The 26265-nt window shown below is 42.8% G+C and overlaps 1 protein-coding gene across 2 annotated transcripts in view; it reads left to right on the forward strand.

The window, feature by feature from the left end:
• LOC122813124 (phosphofurin acidic cluster sorting protein 1-like) overlaps nucleotides 1-26265 on the forward strand; it is a 3500289-nt gene that overhangs the window by 266960 nt on the left and 3207064 nt on the right. For both annotated transcript variants that reach the window (XM_044085266.1, XM_044085275.1), the window contains exon 2: nucleotides 12131-12218. In XM_044085266.1, the coding sequence (XP_043941201.1) occupies nucleotides 12131-12218 (88 nt within the window). The remainder of the gene's footprint in view (nucleotides 1-12130; nucleotides 12219-26265) is intronic.

The raw sequence follows: 26265 nt of genomic DNA on the forward strand, positions 1-26265 counted from the left end.
GGACTCAGCATTGTCACAGCCTAGAGACAATCATAACCTTGATCCCCTGCCTACAACAGGAGTTTCGATGGTGGTCCCAGGCCTGTCACCACAACAAGAGACAGCCTTTCACCTTACCTACAGCCAGGCAGACAGTAACAACGGATGCATCGGATTATGCCTGGGGAGCACAAATGGCAGGAAAATGTATTCAGGGCAAGTGGCCCAAGGAACAAATGCATCTTCACATCAATCAAAAAGAGATGCTATCTGTACAGAATGCCCTGACAGCCTTCAAGGACCTAATACATCCAGGAAAACTATTAATAAAGACGGACAGTACCACAGTTATGTGGTACATAAGCAAGGGGGCACACATTCCTACCCCCTATGCAGACAAGCCATGACTGTGGAACACAGCACTGACCTACCAGGTACATTTGAAAGCACAATTCCTGCCAGGAACAAAAAAATACACTGGCAGACGAACTAAGCAGAAATCTCATGGATCCTCATGAATGGAAGCTAAATCCACAAGTGTTCAACATGATAACAAGGGAATGGGGACGCCCAGACATAGATCTTTTTTGCCTCCCCTCACAATTACCAAATACAGAAATTTTGCACAAGGACTTATCACTCTCAAGCATGGATAGTGGACGCTCTATCATTCAGCTGCAAAAACCTGACAGTCTATGCCTTCCCTCCAATGCCTCTTCTCACCAAGGTGCTTCTAAAAGTCAGACAAGAGAGGCCAAAAATGATCCTGATTGCACCAGACTGGCCACACCAGCACTGGTACCCAATCCTAAAGACTTTGTCCCAAGGCCCACCTTGGCCTCTACCTCAAATCTCTCATCTTCTGACACAGCAAAACAATCAGATTCTGCACAGTCAACTCAGAACCTTAAACCTGGCAGCATGGCAGATAATGTAGCCACTCAGACTGCATCTCTCTCTAAAGCTGTTATGGATGTAATTTTGGAAGCCAGGAGGCCCAGCACTAGGAAATCTTATGCAGAAAAATGGAAGAGATTCTGTGCACAAGGGCTCGACCCACTGGTCCCTAATATACCTCAGATTTTGCAATACTTGACTGAGATGTTGGGCAAAGGCCTATCTTTTTCATCTATGAAAATCCATGCCTCTGCCATTTCAGCTCATTACAATGCGGATCCTCCTATTTTTTCACATCCTCTACTACAACAGTACCTCAAAGGGGCAAAGAATATAAGACCCCCTAGGAGAGCACCAGTACCTACTTGGGACCTCAGTTTTGTTTTAGAAAAATTAACACTGCCTCCATTTGAACCAGTCAGCACAGCTGACCTTAAATTCTTGTCATGGAAAACTGCTCTGCTCCTAGCAATAACTTTTTGCAAGAAGAGTCTCAGAGTTACAGGCATTGATGGCTGTGGAACCTTTCCTCATTTTTCATCAAGACAGGGTTTCTCTTAGAACAAACCCAACATTCATGCCAAAAGTGGTCTCCAATGTGGCCTTAAATCAAACCATTCATTTGCCTACTTTCTACCCAAATCCCCAGAATAAAGAGGAAAGACTTCTGCACGCTTTGGATATGCACAGGCAGCTACGATTTTACTTAGACAAAACAAAAGCTTTCAGAAAAACTGAGCAACTGTTTGTAGCATATGCTGCAGGATCACAAGGAAAGCCTATTACAAAGCAGACAATCTCCAAATGGATAGGACACTGCATCCGCTTCTGTTATGCACAACATGGCAAATCTGTGCCTACGGGCATTAGGCCTCATTCTACCAGAGCAGCAGTCACTTCAGCAGCTTTCCTCAGAGGAGTACCAACCAAAGACATATTAGAAGCTGCAACCTGGAGCTCAGTGCACACTTTTACCAAGCACTACCACCTACCTCTGTACTCCAAATCCAGAGCAGGCTTTGCCACTGCAGTTCTGCCGGGCTTGTTAGCCTCGCCAAATCCAATCTAGACCCAGCCACCCAACCTCAGCTTTGGGATTCTACCCAAGTGTAATGACTGCAACAGTGAAACATGATGTTCATCGTGCATACAGCTGCAGTCATTACAGATGGATTATCCTGCCGTCAGCCCGGTCCTCGGTCGGCCGAATTCCAAAGTCTAGGTCCGGCGTCGGTTGTCGTCGCTTCTTCCCTGACGTCAGAGCAGCAGGGGTATAAAAGAGGCAGCCAACGCCATTTTCTTCAGTCTTTCTTGCCACGCGGTGCCCGAAGCAGAAGCAGTTCGCAAGTGCCGGTCGGCCAGCTCTTGAGATTTACGAAAGTATTTCAGCCGAAGTCTTCTTGAAAGCTAAGTACCCCGTTGGGGAAACTTATCTTGCCTCAGACCGATGTCAGACTAAGTTAATAATTGCATTTCATGTGGGAAGCAAATACCGCATGAGGATTTCCATTCTTTCTGTATACCTTGCTTAGGCCCAGACCACGACGTCTCGGCCTGCCGTTTTTGTGCTAGATTCAACAAGCGCACTATTAAGCATCGGGCGGAGTTCGCCCTTCACTTTTTTGGCAAAAAATGTAATTATATTATGTCGTCGGATACTCCGACTCCAGTTTTGAGCAAAAAACGCAAAGATAAGGACCGACATACGAGGTCCGCACCATCTACTGAAACCACGCTAAGGCCGACTACCGGTTCTCCGGTACTCAGCGAGGTGCCTGCACAGCCCCTGAGTACCGATGACAATGCATTACCGGTGTCTTCAGTACCCGTGGTCGCAGGCGTCTCGGCCCCCATTCCTACTACAGATACCGACGCCACTCCTGGCGGGGAAACTCAGAATTTAGACAGGTCTGCCATTTCTCAAGGGGTCTTCAGGACTTCCTCCTTCTCTATTAAAGCCTTCATTAAATCTAAAGCAGCCATGAAAACCAAAAAAACAGGTTCCTCAGACCTCCTCTCAAGGCACCATGCCTAAAAAACAGATGCTTAAAATGGCTGAGGATTTGATTACTCTTATCAGGGGTTCTCAACCCCCCTCTGACAAAAGGCCCAGATTAGAGGAAGACTACCCTTCCTCAGATCAAGCTTCTATTACCTCAGACCTATCTGAGGACCAGGATTATGCCTATTCTCCATTCGAAGACTCTGATGCAGAAAAGTATATTCCCTCGGTCTCCCCCCCTGAGGACTTCTCTTTTGGGGAAACCCTGCATACATTGAGGGAACACTTTCACTGGGAAGGCCAAGATTACTCAGATTCCAAGAAAAGGCTCAGGGAATTTCTTCTGCTCCCCCAGCATAGGCCTCTGGCTATCCCTCCTGTTTTAGATATATTGGATGATGTGTACACAGAAGCCAGCCTTAATCCAGATTCTTTGCCTCCAGCTCCTGTTAAACCAGACAGGTATTACCGGGTTCCTGATTCTCACCAGTTCCTATATAAAAGCCATACTGCTGACCCAGAAACAATTTCACAGGGTCCCAAGGGAATTAAGGCCTCTACTGCTAAAAATCCATTACCTTCTGAGAGAGATTCCAGAGCTTTAGAAAAGTGGGGGAAAAAGGTGTACACCTCGGCCACTTTAACCATGAGGGCATTAAATTGTGAGTTCCATATGTTAAAGTATCAACAGTTTTTGATATCTCAATTGAAAAGCAAGATGACACAACCAGAACAACCAGATTTAAAAGAGTTGCAGGATTTGTTGCATGGTGCAGAGCAAGTGGGTAAACATACCTTGCAGTGTGGTTTTGATGCTTTAGAGGCCTCATGTAGAGCTGCTGTTACGGGGTCTGTTATACGTAGGCATGCTTGGCTCAAAGAGCAAACCTTACCAGATCATGTCAAAGCTAAATTATTAGATGCACCTCTTCAAAAAGATGTATTGTTTGGTGATAAAGCTGAGGAGGTGCTAAAGAAAATGGAGGAAAAAGCGAAATCAATGCAAACAGTGAAATATTTCCTGCAGGTACAGCCTCCATGTTTCAGCAGAAACTGGCCTTCAAAAAATTGGTCCTTTCCAGCCACGGACAGACCTCAGAGGGGCAGATACAGACGCCCAAGGGGTAGAGGGCAACCTCAAGGATCTTTCATAGCCAGACAGTGGCAAGCACCAACCCCAAGAGGTGGAGAAGATAGATCACTGTCTTTTCGAAAACAGACACAATGACTTCCCACTACACCTGCCAAGCAAAGCTTTAATGGCAGCACCTTTGGGCGGAAAACTGACACTATTCGCAAAAAATTGGCATATTGTTACAAAAGACAAATGTCTGATGTCTGGACATTATAGACAGAGGCTACAGGTTCCACTTTCACACCCTTCCAAAAATGAGAGGCATGCCAAACCTGCCACAAAATCAAAGGGCAGAGGCACAAAAACAAATTTCAGCTCTCATGAACATGAAAGCAATTCAAGAGGTGCCTGCAAAAGAACAAGGTCAAGGGTTTTATTCCAGACTATTCCTGGTACCAAGGAAAGACAAAGATTGGAGACCTATCTTAGACCTATCCATCCTAAACACATATCTACAGGTGCCAAAATTCAAGATGCTCACATTACAGCAGCTTCTTCCCATGCTAGGCAAGGAGTCTTGGCTGGTAACATTGGACCTCAAGGAGGCATACCTGCATGTCCTTATCAGACAAGATTGCAGAAGATACCTCAGATTTCTTGCAGGTTCAACCCATTACCAATTCTCTGCATTGCCCTTTGGCTTATCTACTGCGCCCAGAGTGTTTACGAAATGCCTGGCATCAGTAATCGCCTTCTACAGACTACAAGGGATACAAATCTACCCATATCTGGACGACTGCCTGATCCAAGCGGACAGCAAGGACATACTACTGCAGCACCTGGCATTTGTAATAAAACTGTTGAACTTCCTGGGATACACAGTCAACAAAAAGAAATCAAAACTAATACCCTCTCAACAAATAATTTTCCTGGGCGCCAGCTTGGATACAACCACCCAGATGGCCTACCTCACGCCAGACAAGCAAGGGCAACTGTCTCAATACTTCAGAAAAATGGCAACTTATACCAGGCTAACTGCAAGGAAAGTCCTGCAGGCTGTGGGATTCATGGCATCTTGCATCCTACTAATCCCATGTGCAAAGCTGCACATGAGGAAACTTCAATGGTACCTAAAAAACTTATGGTCTCAACACAGCCACAGCTTGGAAGCAATTATACCACTCATTCCATGCCTTCAAAAGGAATTTTTGTGGTGGGCTCAAGCTTGCCAAAGAAACACAGGTCTTCCTTTCTGTGTACCTCAACCAACTCAAATCATCACAACAGACGCCTCAGACAGATCAGTGCATTCAGGGAAAATGGACCCGAAAAGAGAAGCACCTTCACATCAACCAAAAGGAAATGCTAGCCGTGCAAAAGGCTATTATGACCTTCAAAGACCTACTGCATCCAGGCCAGCTATTGATAAGGACAGACAACACCACAGTGATGTGGTACATAAACAAACAGGGGGGAACTCATTCATACCCCCTGTGCAGGCAAGCCATGACCCTATGGAACACAGCACTGGAATTGCAAATTCAACTACAGGCACAATTCCTGCCAGGAAAGGAAAACACACTGGCAGACAACCTAAGCAGAAATATGACAGATCCACACGAATGGAAGTTGTATCCTCAAGTTTTCACAAAGATAACTCAGGCATGGGGACAGCCAGACATAGATCTCTTTGCTACCCGCAGAAATTGCCAGTTGAAAAAAATTTGTTCAAGGACCTGTCATCCACAGGCCTGGAAAGTGGATGTACTTTCCTTCAATTGGGCAACATTGACAGTCTATGCCTTCCCGCCTCTTCCTCTGCTGCCCAAAGTTCTATTAAAAGCCAGAGCAGAGAGACCGAAAATGATTCTCATTGCTCCAGACTGGCCAAGACAACACTGGTATCCGCTCCTGAAGAGCCTGACACATTCCCCACCATGGATCCTACCTCTAGTCCCTCTTTTGTTGTCCCAGCACAACTACAAAACCCTTCACAGCCATCTCAAAACCCTAAATCTAGCTGCATGGAGAATTCCTTGATTTCCCAACAGATTCTCCTCTCCAAGGAGGTGCAGGATGTCATCTTGGAGGCCAGAAGACCTTCTACTAGAAAAGCCTACTCCGCCAAATGGAAACAATTTTGTGCCTGGAATCAAGAAAAGGGACAGAATCCTTGGGTAATAAATATACCTCAAATTTTACAGTACCTAGCTGAGATGTTAAACAATGGACTTTCCTTCTCCTCGATCAAGATCCACGCTTCAGCCATTTCTGCACAATATAACACAGATCCTCCTTTATTCTCTCATCCTCTCTTAAGGTAGTTCCTCAGAGGGGCAAAGAATATAAAACCCACAAGGAAACCACCAGTCCCTGCTTGGAACCTCAACTTCGTATTGGAAAAGCTGATCCTTCCTCCCTTCGAGCCAGCTTCTTCAACAGAGCTACAGTACTTGTCATGGAAAACAGCCTTTCTTCTGGGTATCACCTCAGCATGCAGGGTTTCGGAGCTACAGGCCCTCATGGCTGTGCAACCATTCATCATTTTTCATCAGGACAGAGTTTCCTTACGAACCAACCCTACCTTTATGCCAAAGGTAGTATCCAGTGTAGCTTTGAACCAGACTATCCACTTACCTACCTTTTATCCTAATCCACAAAACAAAGGGGAAAGACTACTACATTCCTTGGACATTCACAGACAACTTCGTTACTATTTGGACAGGACAAAGCCATTCAGGAAATCTGAGCAACTCTTTGTGTCCTATGCTGCAGGTGCTCAAGGAAAGGCTATTTCCAAACAGACAATTTCAAAATGGATAGCCCACTGCATACGCTTTTGTTACTCATTTCATGGAAAAACTGTGCCTGCATGCATCAGATCCCACTCCACCAGAGCCACAGCTACCTCTGCAGCCTTCCTCAGGGGGGGTCCCTACCAAGGACATTTTGGAAGCAGCCACCTGGAGTTCAGTGCACACTTTCTCCAAACACTATCACCTCCCACTATACTCAAAATCTAGAGCGGGCTTTGCCACAGCAGTCCTGCAGGGCATCCTAGCCCCTCCTAGTTCCACTTAGTGCCTACCACCCTTACTTAGCTTTGGGATTCTACCCAACTGTAATGACTGCAGCTGTATGCACGATGAACATAGTACAGTTTTGTACCTACCATAAATGTAGATGTTCGAGTGCTCATACAGCTGCAGTCCAGGTTACCCTCCCTTCATCCCCTCTTAGGACAGGCCTTATGACAAACACCTTTTCATATAACCTTTTTGGGGTATTCTTTTATGGTGTATTTGCTTGCAACTACTGTTTTTGATTTATCAACATTGCATCTTTGCATAACATTATGTTTGTCTTCCTTCTAGGGGCACCTGACATCTGGGGCAAGAAAAACTGAAGAAATGCCACTCTGACGTCAGGGAAGAAGCGATGACAACCAACGCCGGACCTAGACTTTGGAATTTGGCCGACCGAGGACCCGCCTGACAGCAGGATAACCCATCTGTAATGACTGCAGCTGTATGAGCACTCAAACATCTACATTTATGGTAGGTACAAAACTGTACTTTGTGTACCGACCATAAATGTAGATGTTCGAGTGTATTCACTGTTGCAGTCCAGGTTACCCACCCACCATCCTCCTCTTTGCTGGGACTATTCTGTACTTCTCAACTCTATACAACCTATGTGGTGTATTTGCTTGTAGATGAAGGAAATGTGTATAGTAATATATGCATGGTTGTTTGGCATAGTTTTATCTTTTCAGCCTTCCTATCTGGGGGCACCTGACATCTGGGGCAAGAAAAACTGAAGAAAATGGCGTCGGTTGCAACTTTTATACCCCTGGCGCAGTGACGTCAGGGAAGAGGCGACAGCAACCGACGCCGGACCAATACTTTGGAACTCGGGCCGACTGCGGGTCGCCTGCCAGCAGGATGACCCAAGTGTAATGACTGAAACAGTGAATACACTCGAATATCTACATTTATGGTAGGTACACAACTGTACTTTTCCAGACAACTTTCCACTGGCATTTTGTCATTCCCAGTTGCTGACTCCCTCACCTTTTGTTTCTCCCCTTGCTTCAATGGACATTTGTATGCTACATGGCCTCTCTGATTACATTTGAAGCATCTAATCCCTGATCCTGACTGTGTGCTTGAACTAGTTCCCCTGTTACTGGTGAACTCTGTTGCAGTGATTTAGGCTGCTCCCATGAGTTCCCGTAGGTCCATGTGCAGCACTGGGTATCCCTTTCTTATGCATTGGTGCCCTGCTTGCCAAGTAGAGATCCCCTTTTCTTCCAACTCATTTGCAGAGTTACACACTCGCTCTGCCAACCAGATTATTATGGCCTCAGGCAAAGTGCTGAAAGCTTGTTCCCTCACTAACAGGTCTGCCAGTCCTTCAAAAGTGGTGACCAGACGCCCAGTCACCCACCTGTGAAAGTAAGTACTTAAGTCAGATATGTAATCACATACACTTTCATCTGCCTTGTGTCTATGCTCACAATTTTTTTTTCTAAACATTTCAGGGGTTAATTTGAAACAATCAAGTAAACATTGTTTTACACTATCGTAATTCAAACATTCAATATCAAACAGTTCACAAGTTGCATTAACAGCTTTACCATGGAGTAAGGGGTTCAGGAACTGTTCCCAGAGCCCTTGATCAACATTACACTGTTTACATACCCTCTCAAATTTATAAATAAAACTATCAAAGTCATCTCATTCCCTGTACTTAGGAAATAGTTTACAAACCTTGATGGCTTGTGGGGTTTGGTCATTCCCTTCCCGGTTACCTATATGACCCTGGTGAAGGGTTAGAAGCTCCTTTTCATGCTGTCTGTGCCTCTCATTTTCTTCAGCTTCCATCTCCAAATGCTGGTCTCCAGTTCCTTTTTGTGCTGATGCTGCTTCTCCCTCTCCTCAGCCTCCAAACATTACAGTTCGTATTGACTCTGCTTCTCCCTTTCTTCAGCCTCCAGTTCGAGTCTCTTTAAATCCAGACAGATTTTTAAGTTCTCTGAGGAAAAGGTGAACTGTCTTTTCTTGGAAGGCTGCTTATCCTCAGTGCCAGACTGGATATTCTCTGAGCTGCTGCTCTGCAGCTGTGATCATTGCTTTCTTAGTCAGGTTGGCATGCACCAGTCCTTTGACCTCACACATCTTGGCCAACTGGTTCCTTGTCAGCTTGCTATAGTCTTCTGCTGACAAATTTGCCTGCTTTCCCTAACTAAACTAACTACAAAATGGATAAAACTGTTGTGACAGTGAAACTCTGTATGTTTACCTTGTAGCTGTTGAGAGTGCACACCTCGGTGACAGCTACCCACAAGCTATTAAAGATCAATTAAGATACACCACTGGCACCAATATGTGACGCCCTCTTTTCCCTGGGGCAGTAACTAAGGATCCTTAATCCTCACCACTGTCTCCGGTAAGGGAGTATCACTAAAAGCAGGGATAGAAATACACAATTTCTCCTAAGAGTACACCAGGAACAGGCTCCAAACCTGGGACTGGACTGTATGCTTTACTGAAGATCCCCAAATGAGTCTCCACACTAACCACTGCAGAGCACTGTGTCCCAGTTCTAGGTATCTGGCACACTCACTCTTAAATGTCTGATATTCACACATACACACACTCTTGGGAAAGACTGACACGGATTTACCTGCTGTGTTTCTCTGCCCAGATTACAAGGTAATGGCTGCCACCAGTCAAGTTCCACAGTACCCTTCAAAAGGGATGTTCAATTATATTGGGTAAAATAGATATTGAAACAAATGGTAGCATGTATCCCAAGCAGTAAAGCTTTTCGGAGTGACCCTGGTGTTATCACAGTAAGCATAAACACTCTTATGTTGTTAAAAGGATTCACTAAATAAGCAGCCACAATGACAAGTAGTAAAATATTTAATAATAAATAACGGGATTTAAAACATGTAAATACTGAATAACTGATTCCAATAAATATTAGAGTTTCACACACAGGCAATATGAAGTAATACTGTAAGATAGATAGCACATTGATTTTAGAAAACCTCTATCTAGCTGTACTTCTCTGATTATCTGAAGATTAACGGTCACTATCTAATCTAAATAAATGAGCAAGGCAAGATTATACTCTTACTCCTGCAAGGCAGGATAAGGAATTATGACTGCACTCCAGGCTGTTGTCTGTCCTCAGGAAATGGAATAACTACCCTGGAATACTCCTGCTGAACAGCTCTGGAAATAACTGAATGAAAAACTGAACAACTGACTCAGAACCTGTTTTTATAGCAGATCTTTTTTGAAAGTAACAGGAAGCTGCTATGAAAATTCTACTCAGTCATATCAGACTTCAGAAAGTAAACAAACAGCTGCAGTGAAGATTCTGTTCTACCAGCTCTGGCACCCAGTGACATCACATCTAGGTCAGCTGATTCTAGCACAACATACTTTCAGAATTCTCTTTGCAAAGAATATGTACATTTGGTCAGCCAGAAGAACACTGTTTGACATTCAAATATCTTGCATAAATTAGAGTGATAATCAAAAGACATAAATGTATTTACAAAATTACAGCTAGTCACGCTGGCATATGTAACACAGGGTAATTTACAACTTTTTGCAATTATTTACAAAACTTCAGGCAGCCATGCTAGCACAGATAACAGTATCAAATAGCCTCACATTTATGACAATGTTAATAAAAATCATCGTGTAAAAAAAGACTGAAATCTGGGTATATATTAGCTCATTAGTTTACACTGTGCATTGGACAGAGTTTAAATCCCACTTTTAAATCCCACTGAGGTGCATTGCACTTATGTTGGGAGATAAAATTGAATATTTTTTATTTAACATTTGTTCACTGGGAAAGTCCAACTGGGACAGAGTCCATTTTCAGCAGAGACCTGGGGAGAAACACTCCAGACAAATGTCTTTGGAATGTGGGAACAAACCAGAGCACCTGGAATAAACCCACGCAAATGCAAGAAGGACGTGCAGACTCTGCACAGAGGGCACCCCAGCCGATAATTGAACCAGAGAACTTCTTGCTGTGAAGAGACAACACTACCCACTGCACCACTGAATATCCCACACCAATGATTTCATTAGCTTTTCTGAAATGCAGATCAGTACATATGCTATACAAATTCAAAAACATTTACCATTTCGTCAATATAAAGCTGCTAAACAAAATTAAAACATTTATTCCACATAAAAAGATAACCTTTTCAAATAGCATTCATTTTAAATTAATAACACCTACATCTTTCTAATTCTGAAACATGCCTATTCTGCGTATTCAAACTATACCTGACACCTTCTATTGCCTTTTACCTCTGCAGTGGCACCAAGTGCACTCATGATGTGCTTTGAATGCTTTGTCATGTACATGTACATGCACACACACACTACATTGTAAAGGTATCCTGCTGACTCTCATCAGTTCATAGAGATGGCTTAGCACTGTGGATTGTATTATATATATATAGTGCAGCATTTTAAGAAAGGATTTACTTTTGAAAGTAAGATAGTTGCATAATGGCAGTACAAAGTGATACAATTGTGGATATTTTGTGTTTTTATTCACAGTGGAGGAAGGTCACAAGGTTGCAGACTATGTTCCCTAACTCTGTAAAATTTGAGTTACCTGCCACCTACAAGGGAGTATTGCTTAAATATATTATGATTATAGTGTAATTGTGGCTGCTGCCTAGATACGTGTTTAAAATTGCTGAAAGTTTTAGAATGCATAAGACTTCCATGCCTGTATCAGCAAGACACAAACACATTAATAGATGAATTTAATTTCATTTCAGATTAAAGCAAGCAGTGTATTTTGTTTATTATATATTTTCTGCACAACACATCATTTAAGAAAATTGTGTTTCATGTCTCCTTAGACATTGTATTTCAGGGTAGATAGCTAAATGATTGTATTTTTTATCTGTAAAACTGTGCCATGAAAGAAATGTAATGCCCCAGTTTTAAGGGGTGGTACGAGATATATATAAGCTTGCATCCACTTCATCATTGTTACACAGAAAAAAAGCAAAGGTGGCCTTTATATTTATGTTATTCTCATCTTAAGTTGTTAAGAATGTTTTTTTATATACCTACATGTGGGTATTTGCAGCATTATGATAGAAAATTTCTTTCTTACTTTAGACTGTGTACCCTAACTTTGAAGAAACTAACTGTGCTAAAAGAGCTAGACAAAGATCTGAACTCCATAGTCATTGCGGTAAAAATCCAGGTAAGAACTGAAGTTCCTACTAAAGTTACATGATGTGACAGATATTTTGTGTAATGTAATGTATGTTTGTAACTTTAAGTGCTGAAGAAGCTGGCCACATGCAGTCAGTGTCCTTATTATTTGTGTGTTTTCAAATACCATCAGTGTTCAACAAACACACTGCCTTAGTGGCAGATGGGTAGTAGTGCCCTGCTTCTGTCCCTCTGGCTATCTGTCAAAGCTTAGAACTTCTCCCACTGCCTGCCTGTGAGGGTAAAGAATCAGTCACCTGGCAGGACCAAGTCAGCTTTTCACACTCAAAGACAGAACTGTTTCAGTTTTCTTGTGCCATAGTCAGAGGAAAAATTCTTGGGATATTGTTTTTCTCAAACTGTGACATCAGCTACAGAGCTTAGGTTTATAGGTTCATAGGTGTGTACTAGGCTAATGGCCCTGGAGCTTTTACAAGCCTAGACCATAGAAGTGCCCTGGCATCGTACCCCACAACGTTAGCTTAGATAAGAAATTCCTTTGGGTTTTATTACAGTGAAATTCCTTTGGTTTTATTACAGTGCTTGAATAATGTATTCGTCTGTTTTGACTGTTTTTTTTCTGATTATAACTGCTGTAAATGCTTCTGTTTTTACATTTACTAGCACATTAAGGCCTGTTAATTTAAAGCTTCATTTAAAAGTTTTGACTGGAAAACTTGGTAATATTGCATTTTTTTTTCTTTGGAGGCTATGATTATTTGAGATGGCTGCATAGGATTACAGCGTATTAAATGATTTTATTTTCGTTTAAATTATGATTTTTGTGCCATTTTTTATGTTAAACATTTCTGACAAGTTTTTCATCAGTTTATGATTTATTTCTTGTCTAATACTGTTTTAGGCTGCATTTAATCATTTGGACTAAAACTAGCCCTTTTTTTTTTTTTTTTTTACAAAACTAGGGAGTTTATGTGCATGTATTTTGTACTTGAACTGTGTTACTAAAACTGTCATTTTATCCAGGGCAGTCTTTAGAATAGTAATCCCTGCAAAATAGACTTCAGTGTGCTTTTGGTGATCTTCTTATACTAAATATTTGTGAAAATAATTTTTAATCAGTTTATTATTTATTTCTTGTCTAAAACGTTTTTTTTTTCTATGTCCATTTGTTTGGACTGAAACTAGCCCCTTTTTATACAAAATCAGGGGCCTTTTGTGGATGATTTTTGTACTTTGAACTACTGTCATTTTTTCAGTACAGTGTTCAGAATAGTATCCTTACAGAAGTAGTCTTTAGTTTGCTATTAAGAGGGAGAAAAGTGGGATTTGTGTATCTTCTTACTGGACTGACCGTGCAACCAGTATTTGCTATTGAGCTGTCTAGTTTCTTGTCCCTTGACTTGATGGACTCAGAGTCCAGCCCAATTGTCTTCTCCTTCTGCACCTTAAAAACAAAAGAGTAAATAAAAAATATATATGCCCTAGCCTACGGTTTGTGACTCCATAGTATATTTAGCTTCAGGCAGGCCATTGGACCACTTGCCTTCTGTTAACTCCAGATCCCCTGGGGTGGTCATAGTACCACAGCTGTGTATGACACGAGACAGAAACATCCTCCAGAGGTAAACCATTGCCTACTGCAGGTATGGGAGAACCAAACATTTTAGGTTCCAAGGAAGTCAAGGGTGCAGAATCTGTTGCCAATATTGACACTCCTCTGTCAGGGGATTCCCCCATTAGTGTTGTGTATGCCAAAAAGAGGCAGAAGATTCACCAGGTGGTGGGACAACAGTCTCTGACTGTTTTTTCACCTGAGGTGATAGCTGTGGCTAGATCCATTATTTAAGCAGTTGACTATGGGATATGTACCCAAGCTATGAGTAAGGATGGAGCTTCCACCACTGATCATTCTACTAAGCATCCTTCTTTTGCAGAAGATTCTGTGCCTGAGGAGTCTGACCTGTCTGAGTCAGATCAGTCAGGTTCCCCTAATGATGAACAGGTACAGGTACCCAAAGAAATGTTTTCTTTTTCCCAAATGTTGACTATATTTATTGATGTATTTAACTGGGAGCTGTCTCTAGCTGCCCCTGAGATTAACAGTGTTTATGATCTCTTGGAGAATGAGGTCCCAGACATTGACAACTTTCCTCCATTAATCTCAGTATTGGAAGTTATCTTCAATAAAACTTGTAGTTCCCTTATCTTTATAGAGGCTTTGCGTCAGAAAATGTTTAAGGTATTTAGAATATCCTCAGCTTTCCCTGGCCTCCATGCCTCTTTGTATGCAGACCCTACTTCAGTGTCCCCATTGACTTTTGGTAATAAGAAGACCATGTCTTTTTCTAATGCAGTCCCTCAAGATAAAATAGGCAATTAGCTATAATCTCAGGGAAAGAAGTTGGCACAGTCCAGCATGGCAGCTTTTAAAGTGTTTAACTGCCAATGTTTTATGTGGAAATTTGTGCTGAAATGCATGTACAGTTTAGACAAGTTTGCTGCATCATTGCCTGCAAAGCAAAAGGCCTGTGTTAAAGATATTGTCTCTAATGTTTCTCAGTTTTAGAAACACCTTACAGGAGGCTGATACTATTTCTAGAAGTGTGTGTGTGTGTGTGTGTGTGTGTGTGTGTGTGTGTGTGTGTGTGTGTGTGTGTGTGTGTGTGTGTGTGTATGGGGGGGGGGTGAAGGTGATGCTATTTCTGGAAAAGCAGCATTGTCAGTGGTGATTAGGAGGTATGCATGGTTGCACTTCCAGAATTTTTCTGATGAGTTAAAAAATAGATTTTGAATGCACCCTCTTGACTGATGCTAATCAGATTCTTAAACACTGGGATGACCGAGGTAAAGTGATGCAAAGAGTGTCAAAAATGTTCCATATTCCCATATCCTCCCCCTTTAAGCTAGATAATGTTTGATAGCCTAACAAACAGAAGTCCTAGCTGAACAAGAACCAAAGCAATGAAAGGAAATAGCAAGATGACAACTCCACCAAGCCAAACAAGAAGGGTCCCTTTCCCAAAAACGATACCTCCCCTCCCAACTTATGACTGTGCCAAGGAGCGGCACACACCGTTATCAAGTCCCTTGTCAGGTGCCTCATCTCTCAAGTTAGCTCTCAACAAGGTGACCAGGCTATCAGTGGTTTTCGATAAAAGGGTGCTAAACATTGTTGGCATGGGTTACAAATGGCAGTGGAGTGACTACCTGTCTCCATTCGGGAGGGGTATTTCCCCTCATCTGCAAGACCAGACTTTGTTATCCCTTCCTATTCTCCAGGAAATGCTGGACTCAGGGGTCATAGATTTTGTCCCTTCTTCTGAAAGAATGAGCATTTTCTACTCCAGAATTTCCTTGCTTCCAAAAAAAGAGCAGTCATGGAGACCAGTTTTGGACCTTTCTTTTCTGAATACATTTGCCAAGGTCCCCAAAATCAAGATGTTCACCTGCAGACAGTGCTTTTCTCTGTTGACAGACAACTGCTTCATGGAGACCCTGGACTTGAAGGATGTCTATCATCATATCCTCATTGCTCATTGCTTTAAGAGATATCTGAGATTTGTTGTGTCTGCTTTGCACTATGATTTTTGTGTATTGTCATTTTAGATATCCACTGCATTGTGAATGTGCACCGAATACCTTTCTCCAGTAGTGGCTCACTGTCAGACACGGGACATTCAGGTCTTTCAATGCTTGGACAACTTGTTGATGGGTGCAGTCTGCATCCAGGTGTTTGGAATCGCTAGAGATGGTCTCAACCTTAATCTCCCATCTAGGGTTCAAGTTGAACCTCCAAAAGCCATGTCTGACACCCTCACAAAGACTCAGCTTTCTGGAATGCGTGATCAACTCCAACAAGAGAGTGTTGCTTCAGAGAGAGAGATTTTTTTAAATTCTTAGATTCATAGCATCCACGACTTTCATGATACTATTAGCTCATCTTCACATGAAAAAAATTCAGTGGTATGCCCACAATGGTTGGACCTAGCATCTCCATTGCCTAGAATCCCAGTTGCAGGTGCTGCCTTTCATCAGACCAGAGTCACAGTGGTGGAGAGATCAGTTGAGTATCAGTTCAGGGCTTCCTTTGGTGCCAGTACAGTATGTCCAGATTCATCTCATTTCACCTGGGAAGCTTTGTCATTGGGGATGCAAGCCACTTGAGGGCCCAAGGATGTATGGAAGCACATCAGTATCATGCAGATGTTGGCAATGATTCATGCCTCGAAAGTCCTTCACCACCTTTGGACTCCAGATCCTCTTCTAGTGGTTACAGACAACATCACCGTGACGTGGTACCTCAACAAACAAGAGAGTACAAGGTACTATCCTCTGTGCCAGTTGACAGTGAAAGCCTATGAGTAGGCTTCTTGGTATTCTTTGACTCTTCAAGCATCCTATATACCATTAGAGCTGAACATTGTGGCAAATAAATTAGGCAGATCCTGAGCAATTCTGCATGAGTGGAAGCTCAAGGCACTGGTGTTCCAGGATCTAGTCCAGATGAGGGGAACATCTTAAATAAAGCCGTTTACCTCCTTTCAAAACGTACAGCTGGAGAAATTCTGATGTTCTTCGTGTTTCACTGTTGCAGTCATTACATTTGGGTAATCTGCTGGCAGGTTGCCCACAGTCGGCCTGATTAACAAAATCTTGGGTCCTGCATCGGTTGTCCCTTCTTCCATGACGTCAGGTTGTCAGGGGTATAAAACATGCAGCTGACACCATTACATCAGTCTTTCTTGCTGCCCGGTGCCCGAAGCAGAAGCATTTTGCAAGTGCCAGTCGGCCGACTCCTGAAATTTGCGTTTTCGAGTTTCAGAACAGAAGTCTTCAACTAAAAAGCTAAGTACCCCTTTGGGGAAACTTTTTCTTGCTCCTTACCGATGTCAGTAAAAGTTAATAATTGTATTACTTGTGGGAAACAAATACCTCATAAGAATTTTCACTTGTACTGTATTTCTTGCCTAGGCTCTGACCACGACATACCTTACTGTCGGTTCTGTGCTTTATTTAATCAAAGCACTATCTGTCGTCGGTACATTTTTGCTTCTAAATATTTTGGATCACGGTTTAATTATCTAGAAATGACGTTGGTTAGCAATCTGACTACCGGAATACCTAAAAAACGCAAAGAAAAAGGCAGAGACAGGCCGTTAAGGTCCAAAACTTCCCCTCATCTGGACTAGATCCTGGAGCACCAGTGCCTTGAGCTTCCACTCATGCAGAATTGCTCAGGATCTACCTAATTTATTTGCCACAATGTTCAGCTCTAACTAAATAAAACTATCTCTCTTACTCCTTGAGACACTTCTCACTATTTGTCTTCTCTTCTCCCTCACTACTTCTCTACCTGTTATCTGTATTGTTTGCTTTTTTTTTCCACTTTTAATCCCTATCTTTTCCCATACTTTCTTTTCACTCTACTTTCCTTACATACTTTCCTTTATTTACTATCCAATCAGCTTTTTTCTTTTTTCTTCCTTCTCTTTCTCAATTTGTACAATGTCATGTAGATAGTATTGTGTGTCATAGGAATTAACTCCTGTAGTAGTACTTTACATTGAAGGGTTTACTAGTTTTTGTTTTTTATTGCAAACCATATTACTAACTCTAATATTATTATTACTGTTATTATTATCATTATTCTATTTTGGTATGATAGTTTTGCTGTATGTATCTCACTCTGTGGAGCTTTTCTCCCCGGGCTGCTACTGAAAATGGAAATTTCTCCAGCTAGACTAGCCCAGTCAACAAATGTAAAATAAAATAAATAAAACTGTCGACGACGTTTCTCCTAAGTCAGTCGCCAGTTCGCCGGTACTCAGTGAGGCGCTTTCACAGCCCCTGATACCCACTACTTCTGATTCACAGGCTTCTACTGAGACCCATTCGGAGTCCGGTATGCCACGAGATGCTTCAGTTATGGAACCTGCAGATGTCTCTACCTTGGATGGGTCCGGAGCCACTGTGCAGGCACTGGCTTCTGAGGGTGTATTCAGGCCTACAGACTTGTATATTAAACCAACGCCATCTTCAATATTAAGGCCAAAATCCCGATCTATGTCTAAAAAACTGACACCTAGGCCATATGTGCAGGCCCCTATGCCTAAAAAAACAAATGATCAAAATGGCTGAAGATTTAATTACTCTAATCAGGGGTAGCCAACCTCCACCTTCAAAGAGGCCTAGGGCTGATCTTGACTATGAATCTTCTGAACAGGATTCTATTATTTCTGACTCTTCTAATGAACAGGATTTGTCTATACCTACTTATGAGGACTCTGATGCAGAGGATTCCATTCCTTCTGCTTCTCCCCCTGAGGATTTTTCTTTTGGGGAAACTTTACATACCTTAAGGGAACATTTCCGCTGGGAAAGTCAGGATTTTTCTGAATCCAAAAAGAGGCTTAGGGATTTTCTTCTTCTTCCTCAGCATAGGCCTTTGGCTATTCCTCCTGTACTAGACATTGTTGATGATGTGTTTTCAGAATCCAGTATGGCCCCTGATTCTCTGCATCCGGCCCCTTGTAAGCCAGACAGATACTACAGGGTTCCTGATTCCCACAAATTCCTTTTCAGAAATCCTGTTGCGGACCCTGAAACCATTTCTTAGTGGCCCAAGGGCATTAAGGCTTCGTCTGCTAAAAATCCTACCCCTTCTGATAGAGACTCCAGGGCACTGGATAGATGGGGAAAAAAGGTTTATACTTCTGCAACCTTGGCAATCAGGGCTTTAAACTGTCAATTTCATATGCTAAATATCAACAGCATATCATGGGACTGCTTAAACAGAAAATGATGTTGATTTCTGACTGTGTGGAAAATAAAGATTTACAGGATTTATTGCATTCAGCTGAACAAGTTGGAAAACATATTTTGCAATGTGGTTTTGATTCTTTGGAGGCCTCTTGCAGGGCTGCTGTTACTGGGTCTGTACTTAGAAGGCATGCTTGGCTTAAGGAGCAATCTCTGCCTGATCATGTTAAAGTAAAATTGCTGGATGCTCCTTTGCAGCAGGACCGTCTGTTTGGCAATAAGGCTGAAGAAGTTCTAAAAAAGATGGAAAATAAGGCTAAATCTATGCAGACTGTGAAAGATTTCTTACAAGTACAACCTCCAAGATTTAGTAGGCATGGGCCTACTAAGAACTGGTCCTTTCCAGTTCCTTCCAGAGCCACTCAAGCCAGACCCAGACATGCCAAAAGCACCAAGTTTTAGTCCCAAGGGACTTTCAAAACTAAGCAATGTGGTGCCTCCTCTTCCAAATCTGGAAACAACAAGACACCTCCCTATGGTAAACAGTCTTAATGACTTTCCTTTACAATTACCAAGCACTTACCTTTTAGCCACCCCTTTGGGGGGAAAACTGGCACTTCATGCAAAAAACTGGCAACTTATAACCCAGGACAAATGGGTTTCACATAGTGTCCCAGGGATACAGATTTAATTTCCACACGTTGCCAACTCCAAGTGGATGGCCAGACCTGCCCCCAAATCAGAGGGCAGAGACTCAGAAACAAGTACTTTCCCTCTTAAACATGGGGGCTATTCAGCTAGTACCAGAAGGAGAAAAGGGACAAGGTTTCTATTCCAGACTTTTCCTGGTACCCAGAAAAGACAAATCATGGCTTCCATTTCTGGCCTTGTCTACTCTAAACACTTTCCTGGACATTCCAAAATTCAAGATGCTGACTCTTCACCAGTTACTTCCTATGCTAGGCAAAGATGCCTGGTTGGCAACTCTAGAGCTAAAAGAGGCATACCTGCATATCCCAATCAGGGAATCTTGCAGAAGATACCTCCACTTCAAAGCAGGCTTTTTGCATTATCAGTTGTCTGCACTGCCCTTTGGCTTATCTACTGCACCCAGAGTCTTTACAAAGTGCCTGGCTCCAGTAATTGCTTTTTGCAGGCAAAGAAATATTCAAATTTATCCATACCTGGACGATTGTCTAATTCATGCAGAAAACAAGGCCATTCTTCTAAAACATCTGGCGTTTGTAAAAAGGGTTCTAACTTGTTTAGGGTACACCATAAATAAAAAGAAATCACAACTAGTACCCTCTCAAAAAATAACATTCCTGGGTGCAAGCTTAAATACAACTGCCCGGTTGGCTTACCTTACGCCAGAAAAGCAAATTCAGTTGGTGACTTGCTTCAAACAGGCGGTCACAAAAACCCTGCTATCAGCAAGACAAATACTGCAAGCCTTGGGGTTCATGGCCTCCTGCATTCTTCTGATTCCATATGCAAGACTGCATATGAGGAAACTTCAGTGGTACTTAAAAGGTTTATGGAGTCAACATTCTCACAGCCTGGAAACAATGATTCCTATCATACCTTGCCTGCAACTAGAGTTCCTATGGTGGGCAGAGGCCTGCCACCAAAACAAGGGACTGCCATTCACACCACCCCCTGCCGCCCAAACCCTAACTACAGACGCATCAGACTATGCATGGGGGGCTCATCTGGCAGGGAAGTGAATTCAGGGCAAATGGAGCTCGAATCAAATGCACCTTCTTATCAATCAAAAAGAAATGCTAGCTGTACAGAAAGCACTGACAGCCTTCAAGGACTACCTTCATCCAGGGCAACTAATGGTAAAGATGGACAACACCACAGTTATGTGGTACATAAACAAGCAGGGGGGTACTCATTCCTACCCCCTCTGCAGACAAGCCATGGCATTGTGGAACACGGCCTTGAGCTATCAAGTACAACTACAAGCCCAATTCCTGCCAGGAAAGCTGAATATTTTGGCAGACGATCTAAGCAGAAATCTCATGGACCCACACGAATGGAAACTGGAACCATGGATTTTCAACATGTTGACACGCAAATGGGGGAGTCCAGACATAGATCTCTCTGCCTCACCCCAGAACTACCAGATGGACAAATTTTGCACAAGAACTCCTCACCTAAAAACCTGGAAAGTGGATGCTCTGTCCTTCAGCTGGGAAAACCTATCAGTCTATGCTTTTTCCCCTCTGCCTTTGCTCTCCAAAGTTTTACTAAAAGCAAACAGGACAAACCAAAGATGATTTTGCTTTCTCCAGACTGGCCTTGCCAACACTGGTACCCACTCCTATGCAGTCTGTCACAACTTTCTCCATGGCACCTGCCTCAGACACCTTCTTTGCTGTCTCAGCAGAACAACCAAATTCTGCACCCTCAGCTCCAAACATTGAATCTTGCAGCTTGGCTAATCACTTAAATTCCCCCTTAGCATCCCTCAGCAAACCTCTGATGGATGTCATTTTGGAGGCGAGAAGACCTAGTACCAGAAAATCCTATGCTGACAAATGGAAAAGATTCTGTGCCTGGAATCAATCTCAAGGGATGACCACAGCAGTGCCCAATTTACCTCAGATTTTGCAATACTTAACTGAGGTGCTTCACAAGGGCCTATCTTTTTCTTCCATAAAAATCCATGCCTCAGCCATTTCAGCTCATTACAACACAGAACCACCCCTCTTCTCTCATCCTCTGTTAAAGCAGTATCTCAGAGGGGCCAAAAACTTAAGGCCGCCCAGGGGAGCTCCAACCCCTGCTTGGGACCTTAACTTTGTATTGGAAAAACTCACTCTACCTCCTTTCAAGCCAGCTGCTACTGCATACTTAAAATTCCTTTCCTGGAAAACAGCCTTCCTTTTAGCAATCACTTTGGCTAGAAGGATTTCTGAATTACAGGCCCTTATGGTAGTGGAGCCTTTCATCATCTTTCATGCGGACAGGGTGTCACTCAGGACCAACCCATCCTTCATGCCCAAGGTGGTATCCAGTGTGGCTCTTAATCAGTCCATTCATTTACCAACTTTCTTTCCCTATCCACAGAACAAAGGGGAGCAGATTCTGCATTAATTGAATGTACACAGACAACTTAGATTTTACTTGGACACGACTAAATCTCAAAGAAAATCTGAACAACTGCTGGTAGCATTTGCTGCAGGAGCAGAGGGAAAGGCTATTTCAAAGCAAACCATTTCCAAATGGATAAGCCATTGCATTAATTTCTGCTATAAGCACCATAGAAAACCTATCCCCCAGGGGATCAGATCCCATTCCACCAGGGCTGCATCTACTTCTACAGCCTTTCTCAGAGGTGTTCCTAAAAGGGATATTCTAGAAGCTGCTACCTGGAGTTCAGTTCATACTTTCAGCAAACACTACCACTTACCAATTTCTCTGAATCCAGAGCTGGCTTTCCACTGCTGTCTTGCAGGGCCTTGTAGCCGGTCCTAATACTGTATAAATCTATCCTCGCAACCATAGCTTTGGGAATCTACCCAGATGTAATGACTGCAACAGTGAAACACGAAAAACAAAGTACAGTTGTGTACACTTACCATAAATGTAGATGTTTGAGTGTATTCACTGTTGCAGTCCTGGTTGCCCTCCCTCCAGCCCCCTGTTTTTTTCTCTTAGTATGCGTCTCCTTTACATTTCTACACTTAAAAGCCTTTTTGGTGTATTTGCTTTTGTTTGGAGTTATATATTTTTGTGTTTTAAATTGTTTATATATTTTGCTCCCCATTTGGGGGGCACCTGATATTTGGGGCAAGAAAAACTGATGTAATGGCATCGGCTGCATGTTTTATACCCCTGATGACCTGACATCATGGAAGAAGGGACAGCAACCAATGCAGGACCCAAGACTTTGTTAATCAGGCCGACTGAGGGCAACCTGCCAGCAGATTAACCAAATGTAATGACTGCAACAGTGAATACACTCGAACATCTACATTTATGGTAAGTGTACACAACTGTACTTTCCACACAGCCTTGCAGTCATGTTAGGAGGACAGATGCATCCTCATTGCCTTAAATGGGACTGTTCCTATATGCATTTCCCCCCATTCCACTGATTCACAAGGTACTTCTGAAGGTTCAAAGAGAAATGCCAGAGATCATTGTGATGACCCCGTATTGGTCCAGGCAATCTTGGTTCTCCCTTTTAATAGTATTGGCCAAGGGCAATTACCACAAACTTCCTTACGAGCTGGATCTGCTCACACAGTCTCAGAGGTGACTGATGCACCCAGATTTGGAGAAACTTCTTTTGGTAGCCTGGATGATTCAATCGATTTAGGCACTTGTTTTAATGAGGAGTACTTAATGATGCCACGTATACTGAGCCTGTGGACATAGCTAACCTGTTAGCCTACAGGTTCTATGAAAACTTCACTGTCGTGTCATTCCTACCACCTGTCCCCTACCTTGTATCGCTAAAAAGCAGGTCGGAAACACTCTCTTCAAGGCCGAGAACACAGCATCTATGGGACGTGATAACTTCCCAGGCTATGACCTACATGGGCTCCAACAAGAATTAGCAACACTATTGGTTACTCTTTTCACTCATAGTCTAAGCACTGGCTTTGTCCCAGCGGAATAGAAAATGGCCACCATTATCCTCTTGCACAAAGGTGGTGCTTCGATAGACCCCCGGGAACTATAGACCTATTAGCCTGACTAGCCTTACCTGCAGGGCCATAAAGTGAATCATCATGGACCTTATCAGAAAAGATATAGGTAATCTCCAAACATTTGACCCTACTCAGTTTGGATTTGTTAAAGGGAGATTATGCCTGTTAAACCTGGTGGACTTCTTCGAGATAGTCACCAAGGCCCTGGTCAAGGGGAAATCTGTGCATACAACCTACCTAGACTTAGCCAAGGCTTTTGATACTGTCCTCCACTCAGGCATCATTGACAGACTCACCCAGCTAGGTATCAATGCTTATATAGTTAGATGGGTTGCTAACTGGGTCACTGATAGAACCCATATGGTCAAAGTAGGGGAATCCACCTCCAGCAGCAGACCAGTAACCAGTCGTGTTCCACAAGGATCAGTCCTGGAACCTCGGGTCTATGTTAAATGCTTGAAGAGACATAACATCGAACGCCTCTTGAGTGACACGTAAACGCCGACAGCACTAAACCGCGAACATTCAAAACAGTGATTTCTTTCCATGGGAGGGAAATCGCTAGCACCAAAAACACATACACACAGTTACAAACATAACTAAGTGGAGTGCTTCACCCCCCCCCATGCCCCCCCCCCAACTAAATATACCAGCTGCAAGATCACACTACAGTAGGGTAAAGGGAAATGTCATTGCTTAGGCCAAGCGATTTTCTTTCCCTGGGAAAAGAATCGCTTACCTGAGCCTTTGCTATTTTCAGATTTCGGTCTATATGTGTTGGTGAAACGGCATTCGCTGTAATGCCGTTTTGCTGATCTAATATAGACCCGGGACCTCTACTGTTTGAGATCTAATTCTCTGAAGTATAAGCAAAAACTAAAGGTCTATGGCTGACAAAGTTTGCTGATGACTGCAAACTGGGTGCGGTCATAGAATCTCCAAATGATGGCAACATCCTACAAGAGAGTGTTACACAAACAAATGATTGGTGCCAAAGTCATGGCCTTAAACTCAATGGAAAAATATATTGTCATCCATTTCAGTAAGAGCGATGTTCCTGCTAACTACTACATCAGTAGGAACACCCTAAGTACACCGTCGGTGGTGAGAAACCTAAGCACACAGATTGACAGCAACCTTTACCTTTGATCACTATATCTCCACAGTGGTAAGAAGGGCATTCTGTATATTGCTCATCTGATAAGTAAGGGCATTGCCAACAGAAAAAAAGAAGTTATAACCTCCCTGTACTCTTCTCTCATCAGGCCTATAATTGAGTACAACACACCTTTTGGAATGTACCTTTCCAAGCACCTGCAGCAATTAGATAGACCACAAAGGTTCCTCACAAGGTAAATTCAAGGTCTTCAGTGTCTGTCCTATGTGGATCATCTGAAATCACTGTCATTGTATTCTGTTTCATACAGACTACTCAGAGGTGATCTCTGCCTTGCATATTAGGCAACCTCTGACCCTGCTTTATTGGAAATGCTGCATATCCACAAGTCAAATGGTACACGGGTTACTCGCTGTAAAGACCTTAACCTGGTATGTGACATTAGTAGAACCTGCTGGAGGGACAGATTTGTCTCCCAGAGGTTACCACACCTTTGGAACAGACTTCCATTTCATGTCAAACAGAGCACCTCATTGGCCGTCATCAAATGCAATCTGGACGATTGACTGGGTAACCGTAAATTCACCTGGGGGATTCCACCTGTGTCCCTCCTATTGGACAGGGGCAACAGGTGCTGATCATGAAAATAAGGATAGAACTTGGCTAGGCTTGTAAGAGCGCAAAGATCATTAGTCTGGTAACTTCCTATGACCCTGTGTGCCGCAGATGTTAAAGGTGGCCAGAAAACGTGCTACTAGAAAATCTTATGTTTACATATGGGTGACATCTTCTAAGTCATGTCTAAATGTAAAACAGAGAATTCACTGTCTTGAAATATTTGCATTAGCTACTTCACAATGACTTATTGTATGTGTCCGTTAAGGTGCATTTAGTGCACAGCTCTGCTTGTCGGTCAGTGGATCCTCCTCCTTCTTATTTTCTTTTGGTTCATGAAAGGAGTATTGCATATGAGATGCCCTCACAAGGAAATTCCTCCTTTGTGGGTCCTAAATTATGTTCTTGAAAAATTGACCATACCATCTTTTGAACCAGCAGCTCATGCTGATCTCAAGTTCTTAACAATGTTTATTGCCATGGCATCTGCAAGTCAGGTTTCAGAGTTGCAGTCTGTCATGGTGGGACAACTTTATCCGATTTGCCACAGGGACAGGATTGTTTTATGCACTAATCTTTCTTTCCTGCTGAAAGTGGTCTCAGAATTTACTCTCAAGCAGTCTGTTAATCTCCCTGTGTTCATTCCAGAACCTAAGAATAAGAGAAAGAAGATACTTCATATCCTGTATGTTCAAAGGCAGTTCAGGCACTACCTTGACAGAACGAAACCCTTTAGGAAGACCAAAAGGCTTTTGTATTTCATTTTTTGAAACAAAGAAAGGGCAGCCTGTCTTTAAGCAATCCATTGCACATTGGTTGCCCTTTGATATCGTTTTTTTTTTGTTGTTGCATCCACCATGGAAAGGCAAATCCAGGCAAGGTAAAGGCACATTCCACCAGGGCTTTTTCTTCTACTG

The sequence above is a fragment of the Protopterus annectens genome, chromosome 1.part1 (assembly GCF_019279795.1).
Source record: "Protopterus annectens isolate FY-2018-M chromosome 1.part1, PAN1.0, whole genome shotgun sequence".
NCBI classification, from domain to species: domain Eukaryota; kingdom Metazoa; phylum Chordata; order Ceratodontiformes; family Protopteridae; genus Protopterus; species Protopterus annectens.